Source organism: Cordyceps militaris (genome assembly GCF_000225605.1).
Source record: "Cordyceps militaris CM01 unplaced genomic scaffold CCM_S00002, whole genome shotgun sequence".
Lineage (NCBI taxonomy): Eukaryota > Fungi > Ascomycota > Sordariomycetes > Hypocreales > Cordycipitaceae > Cordyceps > Cordyceps militaris.
Window position 1 is genome coordinate 2,057,032 of NW_006271970.1, and position 24,653 is coordinate 2,081,684.

Below are 24,653 nucleotides of genomic sequence, written 5' to 3' on the forward strand. Positions count from 1 at the left end.
TCCAATTCCCCAAAACGTAATGGGAAACAAAGGCACGATCCTCCTTCGCCGTGCTCTTCAGCCAAGGAAAAAAAAAAGAAACAAAATAAACAGTCGAGTCAAGGAGAGACGACGAAAACAAAGACAAAAGTGAAGGAAACAAAACAACGGCATATTGTTTTGCCTTTTCTCAGCGCTCAAGATCGGCTTGCCCAACATTCTTCTCAACTGCCAGCCAATTATATCGTCGGATCCTCCTGTGCATGACCGCAATACTTCTTCTCACCGCAACGAAGAGAGAATCCTTGCCCAGATCTTCAAGACGTCACTTTTGCCATCCTCGTCGTTGTTCGTAAAAGACACAAGTCGTTGCCGTGCTATGAAATGCGCTGCGATTCCCTATTCCGGCTCTTAGGTTCATAAAATCGTCAACTAGAAAAAAAAGCGCCTTTAGAAAACTTTTTGTCTTTTTTTCTTTCGTTGTGAGATGCAACCGAATAAACTTTTCTGTCTGAAATAGCAGCGAGCGTCTCCCTGCCTGGGAAAGGCCATCATCTATAGTCGTGAAATCAAAAAGCAGAAAATATGGGGAGGGCTAAATGTACAATCTGTTTGCTTGTCTCGTTTTTGCCTCCCGTCTAAGGACGTCCCGGACGTCCCTTCTTGTTGGCCGGCACCTTGGTCCAGCCATCATCTTCGACAGGAGCGGCCTCGCCGGCCTCGGAGGGGGCAGCGCTCTGCTGAGCGCTCGCCCCATTGGCACGGGGTCCACGGGTATCATTTCGACCGCCTCGGGGTGCGCCGCCACGGCCGCCTCGGGCACCACCGCGGGCACCACGCTGCTCACCAGAGGCCGATCTCCAGCTGCCACCTTCGGTAGCTCTGGACTTGGGGACACCCTCCTTGGCCTCCTTGGCCTCACGGGGTTCACGGGGCTCACGGGGCTCACGGGGCTCACGGGGCTCACGGGGCTCACGGGTACGCACGGGTAACTGCGTCTCAGCGCCATTTTCCTTCTCCTCAGCATCCTTGGGCTTTTCGGCAGCAGGTGCGTCCTCGATAGGAGTAGGCGCTTCCTCTTGAACGGCGGCTGCTTCCTCTTGAGCAGCGGCTGCCTTGGCCTTAGCTTCAGCCTCGGCCTCCTCGGCCTCCTTAGCAGCCTGTTTGGCAAGGCGACGCTCCTCCTTGGCCTTCTCATCAGCCTCGCGCTTCTCCTGGAGAGCCTGCTGGCGCTTCACTTCAAGTTCCCGCTCGCGACCGGCCGTGTCGATAGGACGGGCGGCGCCAAAGGGGCTGGCCTTGGAGTCGGCGGCGGGAGTAGCGGCATCGCTCGACTCGGCAACGCTACGCTTCTGGAGGTTCAGACGGGGACGGCTGGCAGGGGCAGCAGCGGGAACAGGAGCAGCGGAAGCATCCTCACCTCCCTCCTGGGAAGGCGACTGCTTTCCGGCGTCCGGACGCATGCGGTCGCGCCATTGGAAGTCCTTTTCGGCGGCAGTGGGGCTTCTGTCAACTCTCTCAGCTCTCTCAGCTCTCTCGGGTCGGTCAGTGCGAGAACCACGGAAGGATTCGCTGCGCTCACCCATGCCCTCGGGGGCAGGGCGAGGAGGACGGCTGTTGTCGCGGCCACCAAACTCGTGGGGTGGGAGGGCGGCAAGAGGACCACGGCGTTCCCAGTTCATCTCTCGAGCAGGGCCGCGGTTAGACTCGAGAGCAGGGTCGCGCATTCTGCGCTCACTACCAAACTCGGAAGGCTGACGGTTGCCACCACGACCGGGAAGATCAGGCAGGGGTCCCTTGCGAGTCCAATCGCTAAGATCGCGGTTCGAGTCCATGCGGCCATCTCCGCCACGGGCTGCGTTTGTGTCAGTAGGAATGAAATAACTGAGACGTGCGTCTTTAGGTACTTACGAGGATCAGCAACCTTAATCTTGATCATACGTCCCTGGAAGGATTCGTTATCAAGCGCAAGAGCCTTCTTAAGGCCCTCGAGATCGGTAAACTCGACATAACCGAACCCTTTGGGGCGCTGCATTTCGCGATCTTCAATAATTCGGACGCTCACAATTTCGCTGTCGGCAAAGAAATCGGTGACGGACTCAACCGTCGCATCGTAAGAGAGGTTCCCGAGGTGAGCGGTGAACGGGGGACGCTCGGGAAGCGACTGGGGAGCGCTCTCGCGAACAGAGTAGCCTAGAACAGTTAGCGAGACGGCATCTTGACACGAGGGGGTCTGAATATGCGCGAACCTCGGTCCTGCCAGGAGGAAACAGCGCCACCAGGGCGGGGTCGGTCGCTCGAGGGGAGGGGTTGAGTGCCTGATATATTCTGTTAGTTTGGATCGCAGCTATCTGGACACGACAACACGCATACCGCCAACTATAGATTGGTTACAAACACGACAAATTTGTTCTATAGACAGAGCATCCACTTACCATAAGAATCCTCAACCTCATCAGCCCAAGAACCACCACCAAAACCAGTACCTGTTGATACTGTCAGTATAACGACGAGGGTGGCGCGTTGTGTTGCGACGAACCATCATTCAGAAAGTCCCCCAGGGACATAGTCTGCTGTTGTTGCTTCTTTTTAGGAGCTATGAGAAGGCCATGTCAGCATAGATCCGGGACAAGAGGATCGGGTGGACATGGACGGACCCATGATTGCGGTGTAAAAGAACCACGCGCAGCGGAATAGGTGACCGGTGCGCGTATGTGACGAAAGTTAGAGGGGCAAGAGCCGACCGGAGCAGCTCTGCGGGAAATTAAGTAGACAGTCGGAAAACGGGTGACGGCGACAAATAAGGGATACGGGTATTGTCGAGATTCGGAAGGAGGGCGATAGTATGGGACCCCGATTGCGTTACGGTGTCTGGGGTTGACGAGGCGAAATTTGCTCGACCGTGGGAAAAAAGACGAGGCCACCAAGGGCCACAGAAGGGTTGCTTCAATTTTCTTGGTTGAGTGGGAGACGCTAGCCCTGAAAAGGTTTAGCCTATCATGGATCATTGATGACCCACTGCTTGTACGCGGCTGGGAAACTCGGCGAAGTCGTTGAGCCACAGCACCAGCCACAATGCGCAGGTCGTTATTACTGCTAGTTACGTTATGACTGGCTGGTAATAACTCGACAAAAGATCCGACCCTGATTTTCGAGGCGCGTCAAGTCATTACGCTCGTTTGCATCGACCTGACTGCGGCCCTTTTTCGCCTCACTCTGTATACTGGCGCGTCATTCAACGTGTTTCATTAATTCTGCTTTAATATTCGAATTTTACTACTCTTCACTGGCGAATCTTCGTGGCGCTCAAGCCTTTTGCGTCGGATCCGGTTTCTCCCTTCTCAACCTCGCCTCACTACCATGGCCTCACAACCCACTCCTCAGGATTTGAAAGGACTGGCTCAGCGCAAAAGACAAGGATTCTTCTCACCAGAGGTGGCGGAACTTATTTTCCCTCCATTGAAAGTTGGATTTTGGGCTGGTATGTGGGCGTGGCGACTGCTCCGATGGGAGAGCTGCTAACTCACACAACCGAAACAGGAACTGCAGGAGTATTAGCTGGCGTTGGTGGTGCTATTGCCAGAGATACGAGTCCAGTGATTAGTGGTTCCGTCACTGGGATACAATGGTTTACTCTTGGGACCACTTTCTGGTGTATGTATGAACTCGGTCCTGCAATATTCATCCGCTGACAGAATCACAGTCTCTAGGAGCCTCGCTATGCGAGCATGGGGCAACCAGGAAGTGACGCGGCAATCTGACAGAACTATAATAAGCGCAATCGCCGGGACAACCACCGGTGCTGTATCGGGGCTGTTGCGTAAGTTTCATGCGGCCAACGCCAATGTCCAGTGCCCTGCTAACCAGCAATAGGTGGTCCTACAAAGATCATACCAGCTATGATCATGTGGGGGTTAATGGGTGCTGGAGGACAGATGCTGGTACATCGTCATGAAGCCAACCAGATGAAACCCAAAATAGAAAACGGCCCCGGTTTCTGGTCTCGACTGAACCCGCTAAGGAAGCTGACGGATGAAGAGTACATGGACATGATGAGGGAGAAGAAGCTCAAACTGGACGTTGACATTTCGCTAATCGACGACCGGATCGCAGAACTGAGGGCAATGGAACACAAGGCCCGGGAAGCCGAGCGTGCCATACCGCCACAGCAAAATTGATTGAGGTTGACGGTATAGGATATGCAGTGTATAATTAGATGGTTTGTCTCGTGGGATGTGAGAGCACATCGAAACTCCACACAAATACCCAGCGTGGCCACGGGTGGCTAATGATTTTATTTATTTTGAATTGAATTGTGCGTTCACTCATGGTAGAGTGGCTGCTGTTATCAGTCCAATTAGCGCGCTCTTGTATGCTGAATGGCCATCCAGCTTGGATGTCACCAGGCTACGCCTCATGCGGGCATACCACATGTTGTTGGATAGAAGGGTGTGGTGTCCACTGTTCCGGACAATTTAGCAGCGGAGTAGCCACGTTGATGCATGCCTACAGGTACTTACCTACCTACCTAGGTAGGTACCTACGGTATGTAGACGGCACGATGTTTTTGCTCTACGGACAAGAAACCATCTCCATGCCATCGCATATGCACTGTATTAGTAAATAAATAAACTGGGTGCTGGTATTTTTCTCAGCGCCACATTGTATTTGAGCCAATTTCACAACACGCCACACGTCATCGTTATAGCGGCCTGGGGCAGTTTGACACTGTATCCGCCCCCTCCGGCCGCTAAAAGCCATCACCTAGCCCGATTTTTGGCATTTTTAGCCCACCGGGTTTTCATTCATGCAGCCACTGTACAGGTACCTAGTCCCTATCTTCAGACCAGTAGGTAGTTACCCCAGTTTGCCAAGTCAAGCCTCCAAGTCCAACCCTCCCTCCATGCCGTCTCACCCAGCTAATACAAGCACTCCGGATAAGTCCCACCAAGCTCGTTTCTTTTCGCCCTCACCATTCCCAACAGTCGCCAGCCTTGCGCGCCAGAACAACAATCGGCCGCTGAATTTCTGGCAGCTTGGCGTATGCTATAATAACTACCCAGCTAGGCAGGCCTACCCACATTCTCTAGCCGCGCCGAACCGTCAGTTAAAAGAGGAGACGCCCAGTATTCTCCTGCACCTAGTAGGCAGCTACTCCAACGATTGGGATCAGCGCTCCATCGACAACCTTCTTCGTTGCACCTCCCTACACTTGCGCCGGCACACGAAACCTCGATCGGTAGCTTCGGGAGTTCGATTCTACAACTTCATCTCCACAACCGTGACTTCCCGTCTTCCCATCCAAGTCGCCCCCAACTGTCCGCCTCCGCAATGGCTCGCGCTACGACTCAAGCTTGTTAGAGTGTTCTGGGCGGATTACCAGGTAACTCGCGCCAAACTGTTCGTCTTCCATACTTGCCAACTACAGTTGCCAACTTTTTCAACAACTAACACATCTCAGACGGAACTCTGCGCCGCTGGTCAGCAACGGGGCGGCACAACCATGGCTCTCCTAAACCCGACCTTTTTACTCGGCCTCGTCGTCCTCGTGTACCTGTCGTCCTTCGTCCTCTTTGCTGTCATTCGAATCCTCACCGGCATATCCATTCAGCGAGTAGGATACCTGTCCCTGCGAAGACTCGCCTACACCCCTAAGGATGGCTGTACGGTGGAGATTCGCAGTCTGGGCCTCCACATCCATCGCCCGACCTTTGCGCAACCTACATGGCTAAGTGTCGTCTTGAACGAGCTTGTAGTCACTCTCAACGTACAGGAGCTGGAGGGAAACAAATCTCCCCAGGGCACCGATGAAGCGAACGCGACAAGTACCGAGTCCGAGCCTTCCGAGCGCTCTATTCCTGCGAAGCGCCGTCCGATGCGACGCGATGAAGATACCGATCCACGACGCGATCCCTGGAAACAGCTATCGAAAATTAAAGACAAAATCAAGCGAATACACAGAATGGTGAAATGGCTACGAATGATTGACGTCGTTGCGACCAACTCTACGATTCACGTTGTCGATGTGGGCAATATTCAGGTCGGTAGCATTACTCTGGCAGTCGACACGCGAAACAAGAAGGTAGACCGCGCCAGATTCTTTCATCAAAAGTCGACATACTACAAGCACGGCCACCAAGCTGAGTGGATTGTGACCGTCCGCAGCGTTCTCTTCACAGCGGATGGAAATGAGTCGCTGGAAATTCTGGACAATGCGCTTCTTGAGGTGCATGGCTTCATTCACCATTCAAGGGAAGGCCTACGTGATGCCACCGTCGCACTCAAACTTGGGCGTGTTCACATTCCATACGATGACTTGGAGCTTTGCATCTCGCATTATCATCGATGCCGCAGACGGGCCACTTTCTACGAACCCAAAGGCTCCGCCGACATCTCCATTCGGACCCTGCGGCAGCGATCAGACATTGAAGAAAAGGACGAAGGTAGCGAGGAGCTTCCCCAAGCCAAACGAGGATCCCACGATTTCTTCAACTCTATTCTCCATGGAATCAAAGAGATCCAATTTGCTGTCAGCTTCATCAGCATAAACAAGAGAGCGCGCTCGGTGCAACCAAACGCGCAGCCAGTTTTGGTCAGTGCTTCTATGAAGGAATTTGGTGTCGATCTTCACAGGTTGGATCCAAAGTCGCCTTCTCACAGAATGTACTTTCCCCCCACGGACGTTGCTCACGAGGGACTGGCTGCGGCGCTCTCTCTGTCTATTGGTATCGACGACGGCAACGGAAGACCGGAGCGCCTCTTGTACATTCCGATGGCTACGACAACGGTTCGCACGACTCTTCCCTCCAAAACGGTGCAGCTATCAGATGAAGACCATGATAGCGTGGAGGAGAAGAATGCTAATATTTTGTTCGCCAATTCTGTCGTCACCTCACCTTCCGTTGATCTTGATCCCGCACATCTCCCACTCTTGATTGCATTGCTGCAACCGAGACCAAAATCCCCCAAAGCGACTCGCGATACCCGCAGCAGCCTCATGTCACGGTTCCTGCCTAAAGCTAATATGAAGTTTTCGCTACATGAGCCTGTTATCCGCATAAAACTCAAGACGCTCGAAAAGACCGATGATCCCGATGACTTTGATCTCATCATATCGTCCATATCGTCCATCTCCCTCGACGTCGAGTCATCCCACTCTCCGCTTGAGGACATGCATTATTCTTTGGATGGTGCTATGCGTATCCAGTCGCACCAGCTATACTACCATACCCACTCCGGAGAACGATTCAACCTGATTACTACAGAAGCCACAGAACTCAAAGTACATCTTGCCGCCAATCCTGATGTATCTGTCGAAATCAATGGAGTCATTTCCTCCATGGCGGTCAGCATGGTGCGACCAGAAATCACCGATGGTATTCATCAAATCATTCGTCAACTCCGCATGGATGTTGAGCCTGAGAAGCGAGCTACTCCTAAGAGCGTCAAGCATAGGAATCTCCTGCGTCGAGCACCAGATTGGCTTCTTCGCTGCCATCTTGAAGCAAAAGACTTTAATGTTGAAGTTGCTGGTATCGACGAAGATATTTCAGACGACACTCGTGGCGTATCTCTGCACCTCGACACGGTCGCCGCCGAGTATCGCGCTCACCGCTTAGATGGACTGCACCGTCGTTTGCCCAGGAGAAGAACTCATAGCAGATCTATCACGCAGTCCGACTCGGACATCACACCATCCGCTTCGCCGCGTATCAGACGCAAGGGTCAAACACACGGCGATGGAAGAAGGCTGTCTTTCAACGTCAAGGGTCTCGAGGCCCAAATTATGGAGGATATAGACCGGTTGGAGGTCGAGCCATTCGTGAATATTCCTCGTTTCGAGGTCCTGCTTTCCGCAGCAAGCGACAATCATGGCCCCATGTTTAACGTGCAGGTGTCAGTGCGCACGATAATGATGCAATATTCACTATTTCGTCATTACTCAGTCGGTGTCGCTGCACTGACCCTGAAGAAGGCTTTTATGAGGCCCGGACGAGAAGCTCCACGAGCGCATGAACCCTCACCCTTTAGAGCAAATCGCCTCGCTCCACCAAGCCGTTCCGGCGCAGATTCATCAACCGCGCCGCCGGAATTGGTCATCCTGGATGTCAAGGCTGCGCTGGTGCAGCTCAAAGCCGAGCTACCTCATGACCCCCTTATCATGCTGCGTATTTATGGGTTGGAGGCGGGACGACACAGATGGTCTACACCGTATATGACGTCAACTCTTATTCGCCTCTATGTCCAGCCTCCAAGAATGCCAAATGTTTGGGCCCGCATGGTTGGCATCAAAACCGGTCGCCTTGATTTACGAGAAACTAGGCATAAGACAGCAAACGGACCTGTTGTTGAAGAGCGACTCATTGACATCTCTACCGATGCAATTCGAATCGCGGTGCCCCACGAAGTAATTGTCGCTCGCATCAGCGACAATATCGTCAATGTTGTCAAGTCCGTTCAGCAACTTCACCATCGCTTCAAGACTGGGACCAACGAGTATATCCTCGAGAAGAAACCTGAAGGACCGAAGAGTGTTCCAAAGATCGCTGTTCGCTCGCGCAACTTTTTGTTCGAAATCGAAGACGGGGCCTTTGAGTGGAAGCTGGGTATGATATACCGCGCTGGGCGCCAAGAGCAAGTACAGCGCTTAGCTCGTGAAGAGGCTTTCAACCTGAAAATCAAGAAAGTCCAAGAGGAAGAAGCACGACGAGGCGGTAGCAAACTCCGCTCTCGATCCACATTCGTGCGCGGCCGGGTCGACAATAGCTCAACATCTTGGTTCCGAAACCGCAGTGCAGACCCTTATCGCCATGATCGTAGAGCACGCTCCCCGCGTCGGGCCGGTATCCCTACTTACGACCCAGAAGGTGGCAATCGGACCGTCAGTGGCGACGCAAAGATTAGTGAAAATGATGCTCGCGCCCATCTGGACATGTTCAATGCCCAGTCATGGAAGAAGCGGATCGACCAAGCATGCCGAATGTCACAAGAGAGCATTCGCGAGCTTCGAGATACGTTCTGGGGACCTAACCACCTCCCTGATGACATTCAAGAAACCGAGAATATTTTGGAGGTACCCCCGCGGCCAGCCCTCATGTCTACAATGATTTCCGATCTTCACGTAGTCATCGACAAGCCTACATTTGCCATGAAAGACCTACCGGATTTCCTTTACAATGTCGGCAAGGGGATGCCCCGCGACACGAAATACGGCCTCCTAGTCCCGATGCACATTGCAATCAACATGAACGAGGCTAGGGTGAGCTTACGAGACTACCCACTTCCAGTGCTGCACATACCGTGTCTGAAGGCTGGCCAATCCTCAAGACAGCCCTCTGTCTCTCTGAAAACAAACTTTGTGTTGGCCGAAGAATTCCGTGGTATCGAATCTACAAGACGAGTTCGTGTCAATGTCGTGCCGCCCAAGAGCAGCGACCCTACTGCTTCTAACGAAGGTGGCTTTGCAATCGAGGTACGACGAACGATGGGACCAGTCAAGTCCTTCACAGATGTCGCGATGGACATCAATACAGCTTTGCCTACCCGGATTACATGGAGTCCCTGCTACCAACCCGCCATTCAAGACATGATGATGGCCATCGAATCGTTTACTAAGCCCCCTATTGACCCATCCGAGAGGGTCGGTTTCTGGGACAAATTAAGACTGAATTTTCATTCGCGAATTCACGCGGCTTGGAAGGGCGACGGCGATGTACACCTGGCGCTCAAGGGAACTCGTGACCCTTACCAGGTTACTGGCAATGGTGCTGGTTTCCTCATGTGCTGGCGCAATGACGTTCGCTGGAATATCAATGCAGACGACAATCCGAAACAGTTCATGACGGTAGACAGTGGAGAGTATGTGCTGGCTGTACCTGATTATAGTCACCAAGTCCGCGAATCGGCCAGAAGACGAATCGAGGATGGCAGCCATCTAGCCGAAGACAATCTAAGACAGGCGACAGCGTTCAAAAAAGTCATTATGAAACTTTCGGGCAAAGTACAGTGGCTAGCTGGTTTGGTATTCGAAAAGGAGATCGAAAACGGACACCGCAGCTTCGATTTTATTCCGCACTACAATGTTGTGCTGAAGAACCCACACTTTGCTCACAGCGAGGGAGATCTTCCCTATGACGCTTTCCGCGGCTTCAGGAGTCGCCACATCCATCTGTCCATCGCTGTACGAGCCCCTGTCGACCGCGAATGGATGTCCTCAAATCCGGTGCCATCGCGAAGCTACAACACCATTCATCTATCGCCGCGTTTCTTCACGCACTTCTTCACCTGGTGGGGCCTCTTTAGCCAACCCATGTCCCTTCCTATTAGGCAAGGCAATCTCTTCCCTGGTCGAGAGAAGAGTAGCAAAAAGTTTGGCAGACATTTGGCTACAGTCAAGTATAGTATATTGCTCGCGCCCCTTTTCTTGAGCCATATTTACAAGCATAAGGATGCAGAAGACTATGCCCAAAATGAAGCTGTGTCGGCTACAGGGTTGAAAGTCCGTTTCGACAGTTTTATGCTCGATTTGCATCAGCGGCGAGAGGAATTCAACACCCTGGCGAAAACAAATAACTCTCCTAGCAGGACGTCGGGCATCAAAATCCACGCCGGCCACCTAGATCTCGCAGCTGCAGATATCCGCGCGGTATCGGCAAGCTTGAAGGGCACCACAACTGAAGCGATTAAGAAGGGTTCCATTTCATCACTGATTACGGACCAGGATGATAAGCCTGATTTATCTCACTTCACCATCCCTGACGATGACTTGAGTTGGATTGATATGGACGATTTTGTTGAGCTAGACTGGATTTTGCCAACGGAGGCGCATCCCGACACCCAAATTCTTCCTTTGGCGTACGCTCCAAGATTCACATACTTCCGGCAGACAGATATTGGGGGAGTCATCTCAGGCGATCCGACCCGAACCAGTCCATTTGGAAACGAGCCGACTCACTTTTGTCTACTAAGCCAAGAAGATGACAACAAAAAGGTCCAAATGGAGCTGATACAAGAGCGGCTTGATCAATTGGAACTTCAAATGCTGTCTCATTCGCGTAACGTCGGCGAGGCTGAACTGAAGCTTGTGCAGGCTCCAACCAAGGAAAGCAACCTTGTCGATGACTGCGAGGCTCTCAAACGACACACCGTCGTTCTCAAGGATAAGAAGGCGTTTCTGGAGAACATGCTGGAGCAAGTTCGGACCAAGATTCGAGGCAGTGGCTGCCACTTTTCCCCCTTGTATACTGACCGTGGCCCGTCGCCGGATGACTCGAGCAGTGAGGAGCAAGTCATGGACATCCCGACCACATCTCACTTTGAAAGTGAATTCAATAATCGGTTTGTCATTCATAACATGCAGCTGAAATGGAACAACCTGCTCCGGAACATTGTGTTGCGCTACATTCACCAAAACGGCCAGAGACGAGGTTTTGTCTACTACCTTTCACGACGTGCAATCAAATTTATTCTGGACATGGTGGATGAGCAAAACAAAACAAAGACCACCAGTCAACCGTCGAAGTTTCCAGCGACGCCAGCTGCCAACTCCACCCCAGATACACACAACGGAAAGCAAGCGCCCCAGGATTTGGAGGACCGCATTAGAAGCATCCTTGAGGATGGAAGAAGATTCTCTGCCACGTCCAATTTTCTGCCCAATGAGGATGGATCCATCAGCGGCACCATTGAAGATCTCGAATTTGGTATTTCCAAGGACTTTAGCCCACAGAACAGTTACCATGTGCGGCTTATCGCGCCTCAGATCCAGTTGCAGAGTGAGAAGAACAAGAAGCATGTGGTTCTTATCACTGCCAAGGGTATGGAGCTCAAGGTTGTGGAAATCATGGACAAGGACCGCATCTCTGATACTGTCAGCGGCCTGATCCAACGCAGGTTTCTCGTCAATATGGACAGCACTCAATTTTTTGTCACGCATCAGAAATGGTTCCAGACTCACCTGGTGTCCATGTATGCCGGAAGCAGATATGGCACGCCTGGTGGCTCAGCTTGGCCACCATGGGTTCCCATGGAAATTATGTTTGACTTCCAAGCAGACCCCTTTGGCTTCAAACGTGTGGTCCAGAAGACGTCTGCAATGCTTCGATATGACAAATACAACACTCTTCGTTTGAAGTACAACGCGGAGGTTAGCACGGAAGAGAATGGCAATTCGGACGAACAAGCAACAGAGTCCAGGACAGATAATCTCTGGGTTGAATTCCCTCAAGTCCGCGCACTCTGCAATTCGTCGCAATACTATGCCATGTACGTTATCGTGCTCGACTTGCTGATGTACAGCGAACCGCTTGAAAAGACGAGAAGTGAGCGACTGGAAAAGATCATGTTGGCATCGGACTTTAGCGACCTCAGCGGGGCACCGGCAATGGTGATGAAACTGCAGGAGAGGATCAAGCAGCTGGAAGAAATCAAGATGCACTTCCAAGTGTACTCCAAGTACCTTGACAAAAGAGGCTGGGAAGAGCGGCTGTACTTGGAGCGTGATCTGGCTGCGTGTGAGGACGAGTTGTTCTTTTTGATGAAGGCTATTACAACGTCTCAGCGCAAATACGACGTGAATGCAGATTCGACACCGTTGGTCAAGTGGAGCATTGCAGCTCGTGAGATTGTTTGGCATCTCATGCAGAATACAAATGAGCCACTGGTGGAGATGCAGCTGAAGGACATTGAATACGACCGAACCGACAACTCGGATGGGTCGCATATGAATCTGATTCGTGTCAAAAAGATTCTCGGACTGAACTTACTCAAGGACGCAACGTATCCGGAGATTATTGCGCCGTATCTCGATGGCAAAACCAAGGATGGAAACAAGGACATGATTCGTGTATACTGGCATATGCTTGAGGCTATCGCTGGCATTCCAGTAATGGATAGATTCGAAGTGAATCTCGTCCCAATCAAGGTTCAGTTGGAGCGAGAAGCTGGGCAACGTCTCTTTGAGTACATTTTCCCTGGTATGGACGGTGAAAGGTCCTCTGGAGGCAAGCACGAGACGCCGGCCATAATCAAAACGGAAGCCGACGATGACGATAGCGAGTCGCTTGCAAGCTCAACAGGTAGAGTAGGGACGCCGGGTGGATTGACGGCCGACAAGGAGTCCAATTTCTCGACGCGTCCTGGGTCGCTGGAGTTGCGACTTCGCCCTACGCTCTCTTCGCTCGGACCTGAGGAAGACCCAAAGCCCAACAAGGCGTTGAGTGTGCACTCTACCGAGAGCCAGAGCGGCTTCCGCCTGTTTCGGTCCAGCGGAACTGGCAAGACGCTCGTTAAGAAGTCTTCCCATGATTCACTACGATCTGGACGGCCGGGCGCTCTTGGGCGAGCTCCAACAGGCCTCTCCATTAAGGACGGTGGAGGGTCGGAGGCTAAGAAGACGTCACGTTTCAACAAGAGCAAGAAGGTTGTCGACAATGCCAAGCAATCGGATGATCTTACCAAGATGATGGATCGTGCCAGCAATTACATGACTTTTGCACACATCAAGATGCCATCGGTGGTCTTGTGTCTCAGCTACAAGGGCAAAGATCAGCGCAACTTTGAAGACGTGCACGACTTTGTGTTTAGGCTTCCGACGCTGGAATGGCAGAATAAGACGTGGTCGAATTTGGACCTTGCCCTAGCGTTGAAGAAGGCGGTTATGAAGGCGCTCATCTCGCACACGGGGGCGATTATCGGCAACAAGTTCTCCAAGCACCGTCCCAACGCTGAGCAGAGAAGCAAACTGCGCGAGATGGCCAACAGCTCGGTGCTGATTGCTCCTCTTACCACGAGCGGAGCAGCGTCAACGTACGCTGGCAGCATCAACGACAGCGACGATTCGTCCAGCCTGTACGGCGCGTCTCCGGTCGACTATTCCCGATCGCCGCCGCAGTCGCGTGGCAGCACCCACAACAGCATCATGCCGTTCCAGCGCTCGGATAGCCGCAGCAGCAGCATCAGCGGCCTCAGTCAAACGGCGGGTGGCGGAAACATTCCCGCGTTCCTGACCATGACGCCGCCGACGCCGGTAGAGGGGAGAAACGCCGAGGGCAGTGGCGGCTTTGGACTGGGGATCGAGTACCTGCGGCCGTCTTCTAGCGGGGGTGTGCCGGGCTCGTCGCACCGGCGGCTGCTCCGGAATCTTCCGTCGGGGGACAGCCGGCCGGCGACGAGCGCGAGTAATTTGACAGGTGGCCATGCGGAGAGCGCGACGCAGGCGCCGGGCGAGGGACGGCGTAAGAGCGGCGGCGTGGGCGGCCTCAAGGGCAAAATGAGCCTGTTTGGACGCAAGAATCATAGGGAGAGCTCGGGCAAGACGGAAGACGACGAGTCGGGCGACGAGGAAAAGAGCCCCCGTAGCAAGCGATTGAGCTGGGCGCAAGGCCGGACAAAGACGGGCTAGGGGGTGGGAGAGGGAGATGGAGAGGGAGATTTGGACATGAAAAGTTGGATGGTGGAGGGTTGAATTTGGCGTTGTGGGCTATACACGTTGCATGGACGCAGACATGGTCATCTTTTATGTTTGAGTTTTATCTCCATCTTTAGAAGGTTGGGCGGCGCCCTGGAGAGGGTGTTGATATTTGTTACGCTTCTTTTCAGCGCACATTCGTTGTTGTTTTATTTTGTTTTATTTGTCTGATTTATCCTACAGTATCAGGCCGCGGGCATTGGCGGTCTCAGGAACACGCATACATAATTACTCAGCAAGTCGTGTTTGTCATGTTGATACACAATATAATGATTAAAAATATTCTTCTTCTCCCAAAAGATCAGTACAACTCGGATTGTCCTTATTCAGTGAGGACATGCCACGGGCCATCAAACAAGACCTTGTGCTTGTTCAGAAGCATGCCTCTGTCATCAAACTCGACGCCCTCTTCCCTCAGCAGGTCCAACTTTTTCTGTATATTCGTCCCCGACGGCGGCTGCAGCTTCTTGGCCGCGGCCACACCGGGCGGCTTGGTACCCCTGCTCTGGGAGGCTTTCCCCGCGACGCGCGCACCGCCGGCGGCGCCGCAAAAGGTCGACCTCTCGACGACCTCGCCGTCGTAGCCGTTGACGTAGCCGGTGGCGGCAACGCAGCGGTGGCAGGGGATGCGCGGGGCAAAGACGTTGTTGCGGAGGGCGTTGCCGACGGCGCGCGGCGAGGTGCGCAGGGCGCGGGCCATGCTCCCGTACGTGGTGACGCGGCCGGCGGGGATCTGCTGCAGCAGGTGGAAGACGCGCTGCTGAAAGGGCGTGAGGAGGGCGGCCTCGGACGTGGTGAGGGAGGAGGAGGAGGGGAGGATGGTGGTGGTGGTTGTGATGCCGTGCGGGTTGGCGGGCGTGTACATGGTGATGCGGGTGGCCATGATGAGGGAGGTAGGTGAGTTGGAAGACGGCTATGGAAGATGGGGGGAGGGCAGGGTGATATATATAGAGTAAAGATGTATAAAAAAGTGAGATTCTTGAATGAGTCAATTGGAAACGCGTCATGCACGGTTGCTCTCAATGTTGAGTTGCGACGCGCCGCCAAGTGGATTTCTAAGCGTGAATTTTGTCGCCGTCTTTTTGGTGTTGCTTTTGATGTTGGCGTCGTGCATCAGCATCTCCTCCCCATCAGTTGCTACTTGCCATTCGCGACGGGCCATCTCTATTTGTCCAAGATCTACGTAGCACCTCGATTACATGGTCCATATTTTTTCTAGGACTCTCCCCGAAGCCGATCAACATGCGTCCCAGTACCGGTAGGCTCATCCGCATCGCCGCTTGCTTGCACCGTCTCACTCACCCAATGCCAAACCAGCAATCATCCTTTTCCATGTCCTGTATCTCCCAGTCATGGCAAAATTCACCCCCCAAGAGAGCGCCATCGCGTTTCTCTCGACCGCTGAGTACGTCTTTGTCTGCGACGACAATGACCTGGCAACCCTCTGCCGCAACCCGCCCTACAACTTCAACTGCACGCTCGAGGGCTTTCTCAATGCGGATTTGCCGTTGGGTCGCTGTAGGGATGAAACGAAATGCAGCTGTGAGCTGCAGTCTACGGTTCTTAGAACGTAACGTCTTGATGGGCTTCGCAGCTCTGTAGTCTCTAGGGTACGTGGTCTCGTTGCAGTGTTTTGACTTCTGGGAGTTCCGGTTGGTGCTGTCTGGGCGTTTATTGTACACAAAATATAAAAGTAAACGGATGTTGCAACATACCATGGCATTTCATGAGTGATCGGGTACCAATGACGCCTAGCTACGCAAGCCCTAGTATTGACAAGCCACAGTTGATGGTACCGCCAATACCCTCACCAGCCACAAATCCAGCCGCCACTCCAAACGCATACATTTCAAACCTCTTGACACTCTTGATCCGCCACACAGCCGCCACCACGGCACCAACCATCATGGTGGTAGCCGTCTGCGGGTTCGGGAGCGTAAATGCCAGCCCAAAGATCATCATGTTGGGCCAGTACGGCTTGGTCCACGCATAGCCCGCGCGGCACACCAGATGCTTTGCAATGACCAGGCCGCTGGCAATCGCGGCCACGAGGACGGAAAAGTACACGCTCGAGGGCGGGATCGAGGGATTAGGGTCGCTGGCCACGACGGCAACGGCCCGCCACGCCGCCACCGTGGGCGCGGGAAAGTCGCATGTGCTGGCGTCGCCGGCGAGGATGCACGGATAGGCCGTGGCGAAGAGGAGGAAGATAGCTGGCGCTACGAGGGAGGCAACGAGCGTGCCGATGAGCTGCGCCGCGTACTGGAGATGGGCCGGCGTGCCAAGCAAGAAACCGACGCGAAAGTCGCCCATTAAATCTGTCGCTGCGTCAGTTGCCTGCAAGGAGACATCACGAATCCTCAAGGAACCGCCCATGCAAACATACCGCAGCCTTGACAGGCGCCAATGTTGGTCAGACTGGCACCCACCAGGTTCAGTCGTTGTGCCGCCTCGACCGACGCCCCCGACGCCCGTGATATGGTGCCGAGAGCAATCTGCGAGACCTTGGAGATTGCGTTGATGGGAGTCGTATCTGCATGATTAGCTGGCCAAAGAATCAATGTGCATTGGAGACTAGGCAAACGCACCAGTAGCACCCGTAGCTTGTATGGCGATCAGGGACATGGACAGAGCCAGGACCAAGGCCAGGGCCGCCTCGAGGAGCGGCATGCTGAACTGGAGACGCAAAATCAACAGTGCCGCGACGATGACGACGAGGAGACCCGGAAGCCACATCCACAGCTCAATGTCGTTTCTCGCCGCCACTGGCTTCTCGTCGAGCTGATCTGGCTCCTGCTCGACCACGGTATACTCGATGGCATCTGTGCTGCGTCGGAGGAGCGGCGGCAGCCAACCCGTGATTGCGGCCGAGACGAGCGACCAAATCTTACTCGACTGACACAGCAGCTCTACAGATTGTATCAATAACCTGCCGCTTACAGGCCCGAAACTGACCAGGATTTCATACCTAAAAAGGCCACGGCGAGAGTACACGCCACGCCGGGCCACAGCAGCCAGTACCGAGGGCTCGGATACTCGGCGCTCGAGAACGGATCCGACATGGCCGTATACGAGACCAGGCCCGGCAGTGCTGCTGCTTCTGTGCTGTTGTTCGGCTCGCCAAAGGCCAAGTTGACGGCGACGAGGTACGGTCCCAGCAGGCCCCTTGACGGGCCATGTTAGTTACCAACGTTTTGCGGCCGTTGATGTGTGCGGGCTGTCTTACCAGGCACAGACGGCACCGGCAAAAAAGGAGCAGGCGACGCCAAAGTCGACGAGAAACCCGGAGCCAATCATGGCGGGCGACCATTCCAACACCCAGCCCCAGCTCTCTGCGGCGACGGCGAATCGGGTCACTGTCTGGGCGATGCGTGCCTTGGCGATCCAGGTGAATACATGCCAGTTCTTTTACAGAAAAGTTAGCAGCCGTCATCGGTGCGAGATGTTATGCCGCGCTCTCACCCAAAGCACATTGGGCAGGAACAGGGAAGCCACGCGCAGCACCATGGCGGCCAGAAAAGCAACCACCGTCCACTTCATCTTGTCCCTCGCCAGCGCCGCCCCGCCCGCGGCCGAATGCATGCTGCGAATCGTGGCCGCCGTGGCAAACGAAGAAGGGAAGACGAGGTTCAAGTCTCTGGCCGCTTTTTCCATGAAGAACGTGCGTACTATAGAACGTGAGAAGTGTTGCTCTGCAAGCCAGGCTGGGGGGGGGGGCTTACAAGGAACGATGGAGAGAAGCCCAAAGTACCCGCCAATGGTGGTGAGAATAACCAGACGGACAAAGTCGCGGGCGGGCGTTGTCAGCAGATTGAGCTGGTAGAGGGCAGGGATGCCTGAAATAAAGACGTTGGACATGCCGCCTGACGCCGTCGCCATGGTCTGCGCGATGTTGTTCTCGTGCGGGCCAAACGACGAGGACGAGCGCTTCAACACGGCGAAGCTGACAATGGCCTGCAGGCTGTTAAACGATGCTGTAAATTGGTACAAGAAGAAGACGCACGCCGAGGACATTGGCCGAGGTGGTCCAGCCGGCGCGGAGACCAATGTAAATGTTGGAGGCATTGACGAGGACGCCGCAGAGGATTCCCACGACAGAGGCTCGCAGAGTAAGAATATGGCCGGAAGAGGCCGGTATATCGGGAAAAGGCAAAAATGTATCGAGCAAAGATGACGGGTCTGGAGTGTGGACGGTGGCGGGGGCCTCGACGCGGGTCTCGTCGCTGTCGGTGCTGGTGCTCTCTCTGGAAGACATGTTGCGCGTGCTTGGAAGGGATTGAGATTAACGAAACGGTGAAGAACAGAATCAAGAAAATGAAAATGGAAAGGGAAGCAGGGATCGGCGGATGGCTGCAGAAGCTCGGCTCGCTGGAAAGGCGGCGACACGGCATGGGTGGGCGCTGTGCAGGTCGTCTGTCATGCTACTGCACCGCTGGTGAATGTATGACAGTTTGCAGTCACTGTATCTGAATTGTTTGAATTACAGGGGGCTGCGCCCGCTATTGGTATTTGATTTCATTTTCGCATGTCGAGAATTATGCTTGAATATTTGAAAAAGACCGAGGCTCTGTCGGTCAAAATACACGAGACATTTCAGATATTCCGACAAAAAATTAGACTCTCTCGGCGACTACAACCGGCAGTTTTAAATATTGGACTATCACAAAGATTATGTCAGCTAAACTGCAACTGACAGTCTAAAGCTTTGATCAATTATACAACAAACGTACACCATCAGTGGTGCAGCTCCTTGTCAATGGCCCCGATCCGGTCCCCCTCGCCATCCGGGTATACGACGCCTAGCGACCATGTCAGTATGATAATCAAAATTTCGAAGCAATTGCCAGCATTACCCTTTGTCGGGTGGACCAGCCACCCCGGTCTAAGCATGTCGACGGCGCGGTCCTCGCTCCAGGCGTACAGCTTCTCCCAGTTGACGCACTGATGCGACGTCGAGTTGACGACGGGCAGGCGGCTGTCGGGCCGCCAGATGTACGTAATCAGGCCAATATCGCCGTGGCACATGGCCGACTGGCGTAAAAAGTCGAGGCAGTGCTCTGTTGAAGCGCGCGTTAGAAGCTTTCTCCTGAGGGCAGATGCAGCGGGGCATGCGCAAAAGCTCACCGTTGTGCAGCCGGTTCATGTCCAGCTGGTGCGGCGTAAAGTCGGGAAAGTAGTAGTCGGGATACATGAACTGGTGCAGGCGCTTGATGCAGTGCAGCTCGTGAAAGACGTTGAGCGTGCCAATGTAGTCGCTGGTGCCCGGCACGGCGACGCCAATCTTTTCGCGGCCGTGGTGTTTAAAGTATTTGCCTTCTACCCGCACATTCTGGCCTGAAGAAACATTAGCTTCCGATTTTTTTTCTTCCCAAGTATGGCAATGCAAAGACGCACTGTTTAGCAAATCGTGCCAGGCCTTGTCGAGTTCCGCAGACGGCGGGCCCGAGTAGATGCTTGAATCCTGAATATGGTCCTCGAGGGTAAACTTGGTATCGCTCCACTCAATGACCTTTGCCGCCGGTGCTATAAATACAAGCAAAGAAAAAAAGAACGTCAGCATTTTTCCCCCAATTATTTCGCAATTTCATGACGCACAATAGGCAACGCCAGGCACGCCCGAGCAAGACGTGCTCTTGCTCGCCGCCACCAGAGCCAGGAGCAGCAGATACACGCTCAGCAGCGCGCTATGGACGAGGAGAAACGTCCGGTCGCGCCAGATGGACTGCGGCTCCGGCGCGCTTGGGCAGCGCGGCGAGCCCTTTTCCAGCAGACGCTCGCTCGAGACGCGCTCCTCCTCGCCATCCTCGGTCGGCACGGGCCGAAAGTCGGCGCGCTTGATCTTGGACCAGCTGTACTGCTTGGCGTACTGGAAAGTGGCCGCCATTTGGTGTTGGCATTTGCAAAAAAAATAAAAAATAAAGGGAGGAAAAGTGTAAAGGCCAGCTGCAACGGCCCGGCGTAGAGATTCATCGTACCCTGGGAATTACGAATACAGACAAACAAAGCTACGCAGGGCAAAGGCGTGCGTGTATAAAATGGAGGGGGTGCGGCTTTAAATTCCTGTGACGGTCACGGTGACTGTGCGTCAAGTCACTTGACAGCGGCCAATCAGGTTGCAGCATTGGCCGACTTGCTGTCCATTTCGAGACAATGGCCAGATACGGGCGCCGGGCAGCTCGGGCAGCCCGGGCAGGGCTGAATTGGTCATCTACAGTTTGCAAGCGATTGCGTAGAATGACTGGAATTAAGATTTCTACTTGAAGAATTTGTAGACATACTGTCAAGCGAACTGGTATTTAAAAATTCTACTTGAAGACTGCTTGTAGTTAATACTATTGCGAAAGCGAGCTGGTAATTAACAGTTGTACTTGAAGAATAAGAATGCTTGTAGTTTACTGCAGCCATGATGGTATATACCATGGCTTTTCAGACTTTTCAGCACCCGAATCCGCTACAACAGGCCCAGTCGGTGCTGTTCCCGTTGGAATAGGTTCCGCCAGACCACCATGAGTAGGCCCATCAAGTGTCGCCAACTCTTTCAACCTCGGAAACCACTAGTAGACACAATTAGCAGCGGATCAAAACCTTAAACCTATTCCCCAAAAACGTACCGGTGTGCCGAACCCGCTGGCCACATCCCAGCCCTCCATCGCCGGAAACCCCGTCGTATTGCACCCCGTGGTGCTCCCATTCACCACGTCCACGAACCCACCCTTGTCGCCGACCGCGTAGATCCACGGATTCAGAAACCCCAGCGGCGGTTTCTTCTCCGCGAGCCGCGCATCGTTCAGCAGCGCCACCACGGCCGCGAACACGGGCGCCGACGCGCTCGTCCCGTCCACCACCTTTTGCCGCCCGTCCCACACCGTGACGATGCGCGTGCCCATGGCCGCCACGTCCGGATACGCCCTGCCGCGCGCATTGTACAGCCCCGCGTGCTGCCGCTGCCCGAGGCGCGCCAGGTACCGCGCCACCGCGCCGTCCTGGTACGCCGGCCGCGCAAAGTACTCGCTGAATCCGCCGCCGCTGACAAAGTGGTTATCCTCGTTGTACCCGACGACCTGCGGGCGCACGCCGCGCGTCGCCCCCACCGACGTCACCCACGGGCAGCCGTCCGGGAACCGCGCCGCGAACCGGCGGCCGCCGGACCGCCGGTCGTGGCACTGCGCCGGCCGCCCGACGCCCCAGTCGCCCGACCCGAGCACCACGCTGACGCCCCGCGCCCCGAGCTGCGCGAAGCCGCCGCACACGCGCCGCGCGTACGACGCCGGCACCGTGTACTCGGTGTCGGCGTACGAGATGCTCAGCACCGTCGGCAGCAGAGCCTGCGCGAGCAGCCACTCGATGAGCAGCAGGAATGGCTCGTTGTCGTTGGTCGGCGCCGACGGGTCCGGCGTCCACGGCGGTGGCGCCCCGCTGCCGACCGTGTACGTGACGAGCGGGACGGGGTGCCCGAGCCCGAGGAGCACCTGCGCGTCCAGGCCGCCCTCCTTGCCGGCGCCGTGGTCGAGTTGGGCCTGCGTGGACGGGCCCTGCCGGTTGACGCCGCCGGCAATCTCGACGATGCCAAAGCTGTCGGCGGCCGGGGCGGCGTCGGGCCGGTACGTCTGCAGGAACAGCCGCGCGTCGGTGCGGTTGTTGAACTCGCCGGAAAAGTTGCACAGCGCCATGGCGTTGCGACTGCTGGCTGCAGCGCGCGCCGTGTAGTTGAGCGTGCCGCACAGGACGCGCAGACAGAGCGGGGTGACGGCCGTCTCGTTGCACGCCTGCTCGGGCGTCAGGTCCGGCGGCGGGTGTGCGACGTCGATGATGGCGTCCGATCCGGCGGGCGACGTGCGCCCGGTGGCGGCGCGTCGCCGGACGGGGAAGAACGCGCTCGTCGGATGCACCGTGTCGACGAAGCCGTGCACGTCGGCCGGCAGCGACCACTGCGTGGCGCGCACGACGCTGGCGGTCGCGCGCCGGTAGACGTGGTACTCGGTCCGCAGGAGCGCTTCCGCCCGGGCGACGGTCATGTTTGGCACGCTGATCCAGTCGCGCGCCGGGCTGTGCCGCAGCTCCGCCGCGCCGATGCCGTGGGCGGCCAGCCACGCGTGTACCCGGGCGACGGCCTCGTCGGTCGGCGCCGTGTAGGCGCGGACCTGCGCGGCGGAGAGATGCGCGCCGTAGTTCTGGTGCGCGGGATCCGAAATCTCGAGCAGGCGCTTCTCGAGGCCCGCGAAATTGCCCTGCCGCACGCCAATGTGTAGCTGGAAGCGGTGCTCGGCGTCGGCGCGGCCGAGCCGGGCCCAGTCGTCGGGCGCCGGGTGAGACTCTTGCAGCACATGGGTGCTCTCGGGGCGGAAGAATCGGCTGGCGGGCAGCAGCCACAGCGGCCAGTTCTTTGGCATTTTTGCTGTTTTTCTGAAGCGAGAATAAATTATCGTCGTTTCCGTCTTGTTGAGAGTTGATCAGCCTCCCCCAATGTCGCCGTCGCCCGATACAGTGGCAGCAGTGGTTAGAGACGGCGGTTTGCATGCGTAGCATTGGCACTATTGCCACGCCCAGCGGCAATTAGAGAACCGTGATGCCCTGTAACTTGCAAGAGCGCGCCTGTAATTGTACAGTGATGTGACAGCAAGCCCAAGCCACCTGTCACCGCTCCAAAACGCCCGCTGTCAGCCCTCTGAAACACCGGCACAAGCATTGTCATGGCTGCAGCGCAGGGCTTACAGCCGCCCGTCGTCGGCTACAACAAACCGCCACTTGGGTTGGGACCAGCTCTTCCATTGCTATCTGGCGAAATTCTCTGGTTCTTCTAATTTTTCTGTCCATTCTTCTCTATTCACCTATTCATCAGAATTCAGCCCGTGCTGCCAACCATGTTCTTCACCAAAAAGAAGCTGCCGTTTCTCTTTGACCGGGCCGCCATGGAAAAGGCCGCCGTTATCCGCGGCGGCAAGACCGTCGACGGCTCCGAGAGCGGCGACTCCTTCCTCGACGAGCAGGAGATTCTCAACGTGCGTGCCCGGAAGTCGTCGTCGCAGAGGCGGTGGTGGATGAGCTTCCTGGCCGCCCACCTCATCCTCCTCGCTGTCTACCTCGGCACCACCCTCCGCATGCAGGCCGAGCTGGCCAAGCTGCGCAGACACGGGCTACAGATTATCCAGTGTATGTTGAATCGAAGAGGAGTCCAAGCTCAAGTGCTAATAAAAAAAAAGCACCCGCGTCCGGGGCCATAGAGTGGGCGGAACACACCTTTGTTGAGAATAGCTTCTCCGACGGCCCGTTCTCGGGCTTTCCGCGAGAGGAGATTACAAAGAACTGGCACGACTTGATCAACTGTACGTTTCGGCTCCCCTCACTCCCCAGGAAGTGATGGCTAATTGTGCAGACGAAAACATCATTATCGAGCCCGAAATCATTGCCCGCCTGGGTCGTGAGGACATTGCCGTCGCCGACCCCGAAGGACGTGGCTATCTCGGAACGCTCAACGTGTACCACCAGCTTCACTGCCTTGTACGTTCCAACCCTGCCCTATAACGACTGCGACTAACACGTCTGCAATCGGTCAGAAGCGGCTCTGGCAGTACACATACCCCGAAACCTACCGACAGAACCAGACGGCGGCCCAGGCCGAGGCAGATCGCCTACACAAAGGTATGCGCATGCATGCGGCTCGTCTTCACCCGCGCTAACTCTGGACAGAACACTGCTTCGACTTCCTCCGACAGTCCGTCATGTGCCTCGCCGACATTGGCATCATCACGTACCAGTGGAGCGACGACCGCATGGTGCCTATTGCCAACTCGACCACACACCAGTGCGCCAACTGGGAGAAGCTCGACGCTTGGACGCGGAAGCGGAGTGTCGACATGATGAAGCCAGGCTGGCTCATCCACCCAACAAAAGGTATGCAACCTACTGATGGTGTACTCTACAGTGCTGTTATTGACCCCAGCAGGATATGCGTACAAGGATCAAGACCACCATCATTAGTGAATTTGTTATTTTATGGCTTGAATAAATGCTCCTTTCATTCTCCTCGTATATTGCTCAAGGTGTATTGCCCAACCTGGTGATGCCATCGCCGTAGGGCCGCTGGCCGCTGCCATCCCACAGAGACTGGCGGGATTCGATACTGACAAAGGGGCATACAGTATTCAAGTCCTATCAAAACTTACGTCTTTTTTCTCAAAGATTTAAATGACTTACGAAATCAAGAATA

The 24,653-nt window shown here is 55.0% G+C and overlaps 8 protein-coding genes across 8 annotated transcripts; 3 read left to right on the plus strand and 5 right to left on the minus strand.

Annotated features, from left to right (window-relative positions):
• Window positions 1-617: 617 nt before the first annotated feature.
• Window positions 618-2,546, minus strand: CCM_02554 (translation initiation factor eIF4B; the record flags this gene model as incomplete). Its single annotated transcript, XM_006667706.1, has 4 exons — window positions 618-1,834; window positions 1,891-2,307; window positions 2,415-2,465; window positions 2,519-2,546. The coding sequence occupies 4 exons, from the start codon at window positions 2,544-2,546 to the stop codon at window positions 618-620; spliced, it is 1,713 nt and encodes a 570-aa protein (XP_006667769.1).
• Window positions 2,547-3,339: 793 nt separating this feature from the next.
• On the plus strand, window positions 3,340-4,157 carry CCM_02555 (uncharacterized protein; the record flags this gene model as incomplete). Its single annotated transcript, XM_006667707.1, has 4 exons — window positions 3,340-3,460; window positions 3,520-3,633; window positions 3,683-3,799; window positions 3,853-4,157. The coding sequence occupies 4 exons, from the start codon at window positions 3,340-3,342 to the stop codon at window positions 4,155-4,157; spliced, it is 657 nt and encodes a 218-aa protein (XP_006667770.1).
• A 1,325-nt stretch (window positions 4,158-5,482) lies between these two features.
• On the plus strand, window positions 5,483-14,380 carry CCM_02556 (uncharacterized protein; the record flags this gene model as incomplete). The annotated part of the gene is made up of 1 exon (XM_006667708.1): window positions 5,483-14,380. One exon carries the CDS (start codon window positions 5,483-5,485, stop codon window positions 14,378-14,380), a length of 8,898 nt encoding a protein of 2,965 aa, XP_006667771.1.
• Window positions 14,381-14,768: 388 nt separating this feature from the next.
• CCM_02557 (methylated-DNA--protein-cysteine methyltransferase, putative) lies at window positions 14,769-15,329 on the minus strand (the record flags this gene model as incomplete). Its single annotated transcript, XM_006667709.1, has 1 exon — window positions 14,769-15,329. One exon carries the CDS (start codon window positions 15,327-15,329, stop codon window positions 14,769-14,771), a length of 561 nt encoding a protein of 186 aa, XP_006667772.1.
• A 415-nt stretch (window positions 15,330-15,744) lies between these two features.
• On the minus strand, window positions 15,745-18,701 carry CCM_02558 (oligopeptide transporter; the record flags this gene model as incomplete). The annotated part of the gene is made up of 10 exons (XM_006667710.1): window positions 15,745-16,109; window positions 16,162-16,197; window positions 16,243-16,770; window positions 16,833-16,979; window positions 17,035-17,355; window positions 17,415-17,611; window positions 17,673-17,851; window positions 17,909-18,114; window positions 18,169-18,400; window positions 18,450-18,701. The coding sequence occupies 10 exons, from the start codon at window positions 18,699-18,701 to the stop codon at window positions 15,745-15,747; spliced, it is 2,463 nt and encodes an 820-aa protein (XP_006667773.1).
• Window positions 18,702-19,180: 479 nt separating this feature from the next.
• CCM_02559 (uncharacterized protein) lies at window positions 19,181-20,330 on the minus strand (the record flags this gene model as incomplete). Its single annotated transcript, XM_006667711.1, has 5 exons — window positions 19,181-19,245; window positions 19,300-19,503; window positions 19,571-19,780; window positions 19,841-19,969; window positions 20,042-20,330. 5 exons carry the CDS (start codon window positions 20,328-20,330, stop codon window positions 19,181-19,183), a joined length of 897 nt encoding a protein of 298 aa, XP_006667774.1.
• A 471-nt stretch (window positions 20,331-20,801) lies between these two features.
• On the minus strand, window positions 20,802-22,836 carry CCM_02560 (tripeptidyl peptidase; the record flags this gene model as incomplete). Its single annotated transcript, XM_006667712.1, has 3 exons — window positions 20,802-20,841; window positions 20,864-21,000; window positions 21,058-22,836. 3 exons carry the CDS (start codon window positions 22,834-22,836, stop codon window positions 20,802-20,804), a joined length of 1,956 nt encoding a protein of 651 aa, XP_006667775.1.
• Window positions 22,837-23,307: 471 nt separating this feature from the next.
• On the plus strand, window positions 23,308-24,424 carry CCM_02561 (uncharacterized protein; the record flags this gene model as incomplete). The annotated part of the gene is made up of 6 exons (XM_006667713.1): window positions 23,308-23,596; window positions 23,647-23,769; window positions 23,820-23,944; window positions 24,001-24,085; window positions 24,134-24,337; window positions 24,390-24,424. 6 exons carry the CDS (start codon window positions 23,308-23,310, stop codon window positions 24,422-24,424), a joined length of 861 nt encoding a protein of 286 aa, XP_006667776.1.
• Between the last annotated feature and the right edge of the window lie 229 nt (window positions 24,425-24,653).